Genomic DNA, 9,908 nt, shown 5'->3' on the forward strand with positions numbered 1-9,908 from the left:
GTGGTAGCATATCATGTTGTCTGAACTTATGACACTTTAACTACCGTCCGCTTGCATTTATATTGTAGTGATTATTCTCTTGTATAGTTTTAGTCTTTTTACAACACGGATTTGTTTCGTACCAGCATAAAATGAGGCAACAAGTTTTCCTGGGAAAACGATTTGCTTTGGGGGCTAGCTTAAATGGCTGAAATATTCATATTATATATGCTACAGAAATAATGTTGTTCATTCTACATGTGGCAATAGTTTAGGGATGATTTTTGGAAGGTTTGGTTTTCTTGCCTACTACAGAGTTTTTTTTACTGTCTTGGCATGCCTCAGTTGGTGACGGTGTGTTCCTGCGGCCCTCTTCTTCACCTACTTTAAATACGGCGTCGATGTGCTTGCAGAGGTTTCTTCGCATGGTATTGTTTGTGCGCGAGCATGTCACATGGTGAACACAGACGTGGCATGTCGGGCATGCGAATGCACACTGCTCCTTGCAGGTCCCGTTTCGGATTTCAGTTTGCAGAGGTTTCTTCGCATGGTATTGTCTGTGCTCGAGCATGTGACATGGTGAACACAGACGTGGCATGTCGGGCATGCGAATGCACACCACTGCTTGCAGGTCCCGCTTCGGATTTCAGTGACCACATAGCTCGTGTTCGAGGTTGTCTGCGATTATACCAGCCACTCCTTGATACTGGCCCTTGTCACGTTTAATGGAAGGAATTGATTGGCCAATTTTGTGCCGCTCTCGTGTCTCCTTTGGAAACTGACTGTCCTTACTGCATGCAAATTTCATGAGGGGGTCGAAAATTTTGTCTCTGCTCAGGTTGAACAGAATGGAAACCAATTTGTCAATTCTCTTGTTTGTCTTTCCCTCAATGTAGACATATTTGAGGACCCTGTGGAGAGCCTCGAGCGTCATGTTGGTGTTGATTCCGGCTGCTGTCCGGAAGCATGCTGCCCAGACTTGTGGACGCTGTCCGTAATGGGCCCTGAAGTATTCTTTGAAGCTTCCTAGGCCATTGGCCGTGTCTTCTTCTTGCTCGTACATCATGAAAGCATCCGTGAGCCTTTGAAACTCTTCCTTTGTTTGCGCTTCCATGACTGTTCGTAGTGCCTGGAAAATGTGCATGCAAGGAAAAGGGAAAGCAAATTAATGATCTCCTTCATGTGGGTTTTCAAGCTGCACAGGAGCTCTTGGTACTATGTATGGGCTAGACTAGATGTCAAGAGACTGTACAAGTGCAGTGTAATTTGAATAGGGTGTCTCACCTCATTGAAGAGCCCTTCAACATATACCAATATCAACATATATCAGCATATATTATGTAATTTTCATGTTTCAGGGTTTCCTTAGCTGGGGCACATGTCACTGGCTGCTGCCCATTTTTATAATGTCATTGCTGGCTCATATATTGCCAGCTGCAGGCCTTCTCTCTAAACATAATGTTCTTGTTTCATATTTAAGTTGACGCTGCTATTAATCAATTCTGTCAGATTTTCTAATGTTTGCATTTGGCACTCGTGCTCCTTTTAGTCTGATTTTGCTCATTTGGTAGTCATACCTTATAAGTGAATGCTTGGACTTCACTTCCTTTGATGTGCTTTTTGATTGCCTCTCTCCAATTCTTATCAATGTTCCAAGCACATAGCAGGCGTTGTTCTGCGTCGCCCATGACGGCTCTCCAGGCGTTGTAGAAGGATGGTGCATCATCGCTCATGAATACACGAGCTCTTAATGTTCCGATGCTCTTCTTGATGGAGGTGAAGAAGAACTTCATCGCCTTTTGGTCTACTTAGTTTGTAACACAAAAGGCGACTGGGAATCCTGCCCCAAATTCATCTATGCAGAGCTGGGTGATGAGCTGGAAGACCATAGCCTGTGGAATAGAGTAACGATGAAATAAGTTTTCCTTTCAGAGCAGGGGTAACCATACTTATGGCATTATTGTCTGATGGGTGGTGTTTATTGAAGATATGTTCACTGTGCACCACCTGCAGGGCCCTGACAGAATGCCACCTAACAGTCACGTTCTGAATTGCGCTCAAAAAGACAATGGCCACTTTTCGTTCATTACTGTGAGTATAGCTGCATTCGCAGAAGCGCATTCTTATTGGTTTCCTGTTCCCAGTGATTCCTTCCCCAGTGGTGTGTTTCCTGTTCCCAGTGATTCCTTCCCCAGTGGTGTGCAACAGAAAATGTGGAAGACTTAACTTCACCTTAAGAGCATGATGCAATAGCCTTAGAGCAATCACTACAGTCCCTTTTGGTCCCATGGTACACCTTTTTTTCCAGTCGTCGACACGCTTGTTACCATGATATATTGCTTTATCACAGATCATCCACATTAATTGTTCGCTCTAATTGGTGACTAGAGTAGAGTAAACAATTAATATGGATTATGACGTGTAATAATGCTAATTAGTGACATTCGCCACGGTGGCTCAGCGGTTATGGCACTCTGCTGCTGACCCAAAAAACGCGTGTTCGATCACGGTTGCGGCGGTCGAATTTCGATGGAGCCGAAACTCTAGAGGCCCGTGTGCTGTACGATGTCAGTGCAGGTTAAAGAACCCCGGGTGGTCGAAACTTCCGCAGTCCTTCACTACGGTCTCTCTCATAGCCTGAGGCGTTTTGGGGCGGTAAAACCCCATAAACCTAAGCGTGATCTAATTAGTGATCTGAAATTAAATGTTCCTGGGACTGGGCCATTTGTTTTTGCGGCAGCTGGTCGATCTTTTTTAGTTTTTTCGGGACACAAGAGGCCCGTTTTTGCGCACCATATGCCAAGGTGGGCTGCGGCACATGCTGCCGGAGTACGTAGTCTCTACTACTGAGGTTTACTTTAGTATGAGTGGCTTTTACCGGCAAATTGTTGCGAGTGTGAGATTCCTTTCCGCGCGATTGTGAAACGGAAGAAGCTGTACCGTGCTTTCTGCAATATAGTTTTCCCAGTGCCCTTGTACAAGGCCTTGCACAAGGCCCAGGCAGAGATGTTTTAAAGAGGGTTAAAAAAATGCAGGTGCCGCCAGGAATAAAGACCTTCTTTTTTAAGATGCACACTGGTACCTTACCGGTTAAAACATTTTTAGACGGAAAGGAATTTTTTTTTACCCTAGCGGTCTCGGGGTTTAAAGAAAGCCGGAAACAACAGACCACGTGTTTTTACACTGTTGTGAAGGGGTTTATTTTTGGGATGTATTACAGCGAACCCTACAGAAATAATTACCACTTGACCCGTATGGCATCCGGTACTTATCTGTAGACAGTGAGAATGGGGTCCCGTTTGACTGAATAATGCTGATAGGCCTCCACTGTATATGGCGCTACCATTGGGATAAAGACGCAAGACCTGCCTGAAGTTGCTTCCGCGAAAGCATGGACTGGTTTCTGGCCATCCAGACAGCCGCTGCGGAACCTCCGGAGTGGCTCTAGAGACTAGAGTTGCTGTGCAATTTGCGTGAATTTTAATCTGACGAACCCACATTCATGATGGCTGACCGCTACAGTGCCATGTGTATGTACATAGCGTTTAGTGTGTTTTGTTGATTGTGTTTTTTTGCATGCTATGTTTCAAAGCCAGGGAATAAATAAAAGTAGGAAGGATGAAAGGGAAAGTCCACGGGCCTGCCCACTGGCTCGGGCTGAGCCACACTCGCTGCAAGTGTGAATAGCTTTCCTCGGTAGTCATGCACAGCACTTAGGTGGATGCGAAATAGTATGGTCATTTATTGAAACCTACTTTACCTTCGGGTTTCGTTTTACTTCGTTTGACAATGCTATTCTGTCCTTTAAGTTCCTAATTTTGCCAACGACGAATTTTTTTTACGACTCTTAATCTTCTGAGAAAGTTGTGTAGGTTTCCTTCGCATAGCTGTAGAAATACGCTCAGGTCAAGTAATTCCTGCAGCTAACGGTGGACACCCCAAACGGATAGTGGACCAAGGGATGAATAAGGCGTGAATGGATGCCCGATACCCAGACCAATTCTCGTCATCATGCAAACTTTTGCGGCAAACCAGGCGCCCGTACGATTTACATCATTGGCAATAAACGTTTCCACCACCACCTACGTGCTCATGCGTCAGCACATTGAGAGGCGCGCTGACCAGGGCGCGGTCCAGAAGACGCGCAGATTCGCGGCGGCGGTGCGCGGAGGCAGACTCGCCGGAGGAATAGACCGAAGAGCGCAACAGCCGTGAAAGAAAGAAAGAAAGAAAGAAAGAAAGAAAGAAAGAAAGAAAGAAAGAAAGAAAGAAAGAAAGAAGAGAAGGGGGAAAAACAGGAGGAGGACGGGCGGCGCTGCGAGGAGGGTTCTGGGACGCCAGCGAGGAAATTGCCACAACTTTTTTTGCACTATAATTAAGCAAACAGGAAAACAACAAGCCGATGACGAAGTCTGCCTCCGCCACCGGCATTCATTTAGCGAACGTGCAAGATTGCTTTAGAGCGCAGAAAAATCAAGCTCACCAACGGCTCTCGGCGGTGTCCCCACGCATGTCGGAGCCTCGGATCGAGTTAACTTCAGCAGAGCCGAGTGGTAGTCGGTTGTAAAGTTCGAGGCGTGCCAAATAAAGTATTTTCGCACCTCTCACCGCGGTTCAGAGAAGGGTCCAGGCAGGACGGCGATGGTCAACGTGAACATGGCGAGAAGAAACTCAAGAACGGCTGCCGGTCGGAGTGGTGGCGTCCACATCTCCCAAGCAAGCTTGGCGCGAGGATATAAAGGGTTAGGGTGAAAGGCTCTCTTGCTCCCAGACTGGCTACGGAGACAGAGTCGCGCTGGCTGCCACTTTCCCACCTTCTTTGTCACTGTCACTCCCTTGATGCTCATCGTCAGACTCTCCGCGATGGCTTCCGCGGTCTCGCTCTACCTTGTGCATGTCTGAATGACATCCTCTTTCCTAGAGCCCCACGCGACAAAATATGTCGCGCATTTAACCTCGTTCTCGCATTTCTTGAGCAGTCGTGCTTACGAGCACGCTTCCGAACAAATTCCTCCCAGCGCGCTTTCTTGCCCCCTGTTAACTCACCAGGCTCTCGGCTCGGCGCCGCCGCTTTCGCGGCCCCACTGCACGCGACTCCGCTCGCTTGGGATGGGCCCAACCTCTTGTCCAAGGAGGGGCCGCGCCTCTCCGGAGTCCCCTCTCCCCTCATTTCTCCTGCGGCGCGCGCGGTGGTCGGTCGCATCGCTCGCTCTCCTCGTAGACTACGCACCCCGCTCCCACCGCGGCGACTACCGGCTCTGGCCGATCTCGTTTACGGATGGCGAATGCCTCGCTCTCCTTACTTGAGACCCCTGTTCACCTGTCTCGTGCCTTGTCTTGCCCATGGCCCTGCCTCATTTGCCTCCTTCACCCTTTCTATCACTATTCTTTTAATCCCATTCCCCCAGCGAGGCGCAGCGGCGGTGATTCCCTCAACAAGAGGAGACAGCTGAACGCACCTCGTCCCCCCCTTCCCTCATCATCATCTGTAATCACTCCTCGTACTCGCTGTAGTCATGGCTGTAAGGACCGGGCGGCCGCAGGGAGGAAGGAAAACTAAGGAGAGGCCCTTCGTATTCCCAATGCATTGGCGAGAATGTGGCGGAAGTGACGTCAAAATTTAGGCTTAAAAAGTCGGGCCACTAGCAACGTTGTCGTTGTTGCTAAAAAAACTCGGGCCACTAGCAACGGCGTACGGCGTCGTTGGCGTCGTTGCTGCTAGGGACCCGAGTGTTTCTCGGTGGCGGTGGACGGGCTTTCGGCACGGTGTGTTCGGCCTTGCGTGTTAAAGTCTACATGCCTGGCGTCGTGACGTTACGCACGCATATAGGATTGCTTTTAAATGCGGCTAATAACCACTCATTTGATATTTTGTTCGTCAAACTTGGTGTCGTTACGCGGAGCGATCGATGCATTGAAATTAATCTCGCGAAAAGGTGGCACTCCGGAACCGCGCTTCGACACGCGAAGAAGCGTTGATTGTTTTGATGAGCGAACTTTTGCACCTAACCAAACAGCTCAGAAACATAAAGCCGCTCTCGGCGATGCTGAGCTGCGTTTCGAAGACCACACGGCGGGTGTACGGTAGCCCGAGGAGGATGGTGAGCTGCGCTATAAGCGGCGCGCAGTGTCGTCTTTCTTCGCCTGGCGTCGGAAAAGGTTCACCGCACCTGTGCGCCGGTCTGTATCTAGGTGCGTGTTTGCGGGGATGGAGGTGTAGGAGTGCAGTGGCGAGCGGTGCGGTTTTTTTACCTTTCTTTTACGAAGCGCTTAAACAAAGCAGCGTTGGCGGGGGCTCTTCGTCGCACGCTCCCGGTGCTGGCATCGGACCACAACGGCGCATTTCATCCTAGCCGATCTTTTGAGGCCGATTTGCGCGTCGACATTTTACACTACTGACGTGTGTCACATATTTCTTTCTTTTTTATTTGAGACAATTTGCTACAAATTGGCTGAGGAGGCAATAGCAAAAGACCCTGATGGGGCCTGACTAAGCTATGTCCCCCTGACAGCAAAGGCAGCGCAAGTGTACATATGATTATACATCATAAGCAGACCGAAGTACAACACATCAATACAGAAAGTAATATCTGAGTAACTAGAAAGTAACCAGTTGCGTCTTTTGCAATGCCGGTATGCTATTGGCGCGGAAGTTTTGGTTGACAAGGATAAATTTGCTCCCAAGTGCAGGAACGAAAACAATTAGTAAGCAACTCATGCACGTGCTAAACATATACACCTTTAAAATGTGCGCTGAGTAGTACAGCTACACTGCAAGAGAATTTCTTTTGATATGTGTGTCTTCTGCAGCACATTTAAAACAAGACCGTAATAAAAAATTTCACTCAAGGAATTTCTCGCGCATCAAGTCAATTTCTTTGCATAAAATCTCTGAGCATTAAGTGCACGTGCAACCACTGCAGAATATACCATTATTCGAAGCCTTGTGTAACAGGGACGTCTTGGAAGAGTGCTGCTGCGCGCACATATATGGGCTATTTGATTCATGCGTCTTCATCACATGCAGTCCACGTCCAATGTAGCTTAGTTCCAAGCATAGTCACCTATTTTCTACTGGCTATCGTCTAACAAGTGTGGCCGACATAATATGGAAAGTCGTTGTCTTTCAATGCAGTGGTTTAATATCTTCAATTGTCAAAGTAATGCATTGAGCACAAATGCATATTGGTCAAAAAAATTTATTAAGGCTCAGTGAAGTTCGCGGTGCTGTATTTTGTTTGCCGCATCCGGTTCGCGATATTGGAATGCCCATTACGTTCTCTCTTGGGCCCTCCGCACAGACAGAAGGGGGAGAGCTCAACCCAGCGGGATACGGGCGGCGCCGGACAGCGCTGTTACGGCAAAGGTCAAACTCCCCTCATGGACGGAGTCGTTAGGTGGCATTCTGTGTGCACGTGTGTACGGCGAGGCTGACCCGCGTCACAGTGCGTGGCTTTTGGGCTATGTCGGCAGCGGCGTGCTTTGACGTATTGTCACGCTAGCTGCAGGCATGAGGAGGGACGATGAGAAACAGATGGATTGAAGTGGCTTTCCTTGAACTTGGGTCAACCGGACGTTGGGAAAGTGAATGTTCGCGAAGCTCGCAGCAGTGATAGTAGAAAGTGTACATATGTGTACGGTGTCGCGAGGGGCTACCTTCTTCCCCCAGTCATTCATTGGTTGTATTTTCCTTTCCCCGATAAGTTATTGGGTGGATGTTTATACAGTACCTGACTGGTTATTCTCCCACCGAGGGCGGGAACATTGGTTTTAAAACAAGCTGCTTCGGCAGGACCGAGGGCTGGTTTCGTCAAGTAGAAGTACGAGCCAGTCAAGTGTAAATATGTTCTCTCCTTGCTTGTATCTTCTTTGGTGCTTTTAATTGTTATTTTTTTTTGCTGTTTCTTTTTATTTTTATTTACAAACTTTATTTTATTTAACAAATGTGCATACAGTCTTTAGGATGAGCCACAGGCCAAAAGCTAAAGAAAATAGCTTGAAAATGCCTGTGGCTCATCTAAGAGCCATTACAAAATAGTAAAATAAACACATGCATACAACGGTGGCAGATCGAATACGAGCACACTGTAGAAAGAATTTATAATATTTACGATTGAACTGATGGGTACACAGAGATGTAGTTTGTACTAGAAAAAAACAATTAAAACTGAACAAATGCATTTGAAAGTTATACACTGCTGGGTTGATGACAAAGAGGAAAAGGACACCGATACATACACAAATTACAATATATGAAAAGAAGTTATGGAATATTATTTACAAAGTACACTTTTAAATCATGTGGTCGGAGGTTATACATGCTAAGCTGGTTAGATTCGTAGCTGTTTAGAACATTAGGTATAAGGAAGTTAAGTGCTTGTTTACCATAGTTAGTTCTAGCGCGTGGAAGTGTCCATTTTGCAGTTGAATAGGTTTGAACATACTTTTCTATGGGCTTTAACATTGCGATATTAAGCAAAAAATTACATATTGATGGTGAAGAAAATTTGAGATAGTATAATAGGCGGTACTCAAGAAAAACATTGACACGAATTACTTCATACTTAGTAAATAATTCAGCCGTATGGGCAGTAAAACTGGCACCTGCGATAATCCTGATAGCTTTCTTTTGGAGAATTAGAATTTTCTGTAGATTTGTTTTGGATGTGGTAGCCAAAACTATGTGGCAATAGTTAATGTGTGATTGGAATGGGGCATGATAAATCATTCGTTTTATACAGGGAGGAAATTCAGTGCGGTACCGAGCAAGAAAACCAAAAAGTTTTACCTCTCCAGAAGTGTCCTCTTGCAATGTGATTGAGCAAAACTAATCTGCAAGACGTCAAGCATCCTACAATTATCATTTTCAACAGCAGTTCCCCTCTACGAGATCTTAAGAGAGGACTTCAAGTGGCGCAGCCGTAGAAGGGACATTTTTAACTGGCTCTCTCGACCAATGTAAGGAGCCGCTAAACACATATGGAGTGTAGTGCTACAATATCAGTATGTCACTATAAACACTGGTACCCCACACTGAAAGCAGAACAAATTTTTCGGGTAAAATATGCAAGTATGAATGTTAATTGTTGGCTGTGATCTGCAGATGTTCTGTTCTGGTAGCAAAGTGTTCACAAGAGTGGCCTGCAGACATTTCATAATTTGAAGGACAAAACTTGCTACCACCTGCAAACACAGGATGCCCTGCTGCTAATGCAGTTTAAAAATCGAGACCATGTATGTTTGATGCACAGAGGCCATGAATAAGCACTAAAGCTAAATATGCAGTGTACAGTCATCCTACTAAACCAATGGTAGTGCAGAGTGAAAATATGTATAAAAAATGTCTCAAAAGGCGTGTACATGAATGCATTACTCTACATGAAAATAGGGGGTGGGGGCATGTCCTTGACTTTGACAGAAGAAATCTTGCTGCCACCTGCAAACACAGGATGACCTGCTACTAATGCAAGAGACAGAAACCAAGCCAATGTATACAGAGAAAGGGAACGAATTAGCACTGTGATATAATATGTGAAAGTTTTCAGACATGAGCAAAGCAGTAAAGTGCACGTGCCTGGTTATATTCACCTTAATTGCTCGAAATGCTGCACAAAACTGTTAAAGAAAGCCAAATGCTTCTTCATTGGATGTGGTGAAGCAGAGGCTATAGTATTCACCTGCTTAGCATGAGTTGCAAGTGTTATATTAGCTCTAGCATTCACATTTCATTCGCAACAAAAGGCAAAAATGTCCACGTGCTGAGCGACAGTGTTAAACACCCCAGATGGGCGACTTCAATTGGTGACATGTGTTCCGTGTCGCATTTCTTATAGCTACAATGCAGCTTCAGGACATGAACTCCACAAAAAAAGACTTTACACCACTGCGCATAGATCAAATGCGTTTCTTGAAAACACATAGTGAACAAG

The 9,908-nt window shown here is 46.2% G+C and overlaps 1 protein-coding gene across 1 annotated transcript; it reads right to left on the reverse strand.

Moving 5' to 3' along the window:
- Positions 1-514: 514 nt before the first annotated feature.
- Positions 515-5,033, reverse strand: LOC149369794 (uncharacterized). Its single transcript, XM_089578147.1, has 3 exons — positions 4,581-5,033; positions 1,557-1,871; positions 515-1,108 (listed from the first exon to the last, which is right to left on the reverse strand). Exons 2-3 carry the CDS (start codon positions 1,770-1,772, stop codon positions 626-628), a joined length of 699 nt encoding a protein of 232 aa, XP_089434273.1. The 5' UTR covers positions 1,773-1,871; positions 4,581-5,033; the 3' UTR covers positions 515-625.
- Positions 5,034-9,908: the final 4,875 nt, after the last annotated feature.

The sequence above is a fragment of the Amblyomma mixtum genome, chromosome 1 (genome assembly GCF_055824585.1).
Source record: "Amblyomma mixtum isolate Tamu chromosome 1, ASM5582458v1, whole genome shotgun sequence".
Taxonomy (NCBI): domain Eukaryota; kingdom Metazoa; phylum Arthropoda; class Arachnida; order Ixodida; family Ixodidae; genus Amblyomma; species Amblyomma mixtum.

What these genes read in the sequence shown, in the direction of transcription:
- LOC149369794 (XM_089578147.1), bottom strand. Translation starts at nt 1,772, where the DNA reads ATGAAGTTCTTCTTCACCTCCATCAAGAAGAGCATCGGAACATTAAGA. An exon ending in TCCAAGCATTCACTTATAAG is followed by an intron (nt 1,109 to 1,556) that starts GTATGACTACCA and finishes CACATTTTCCAG; the next exon opens with GCACTACGAACAGTCATGGA.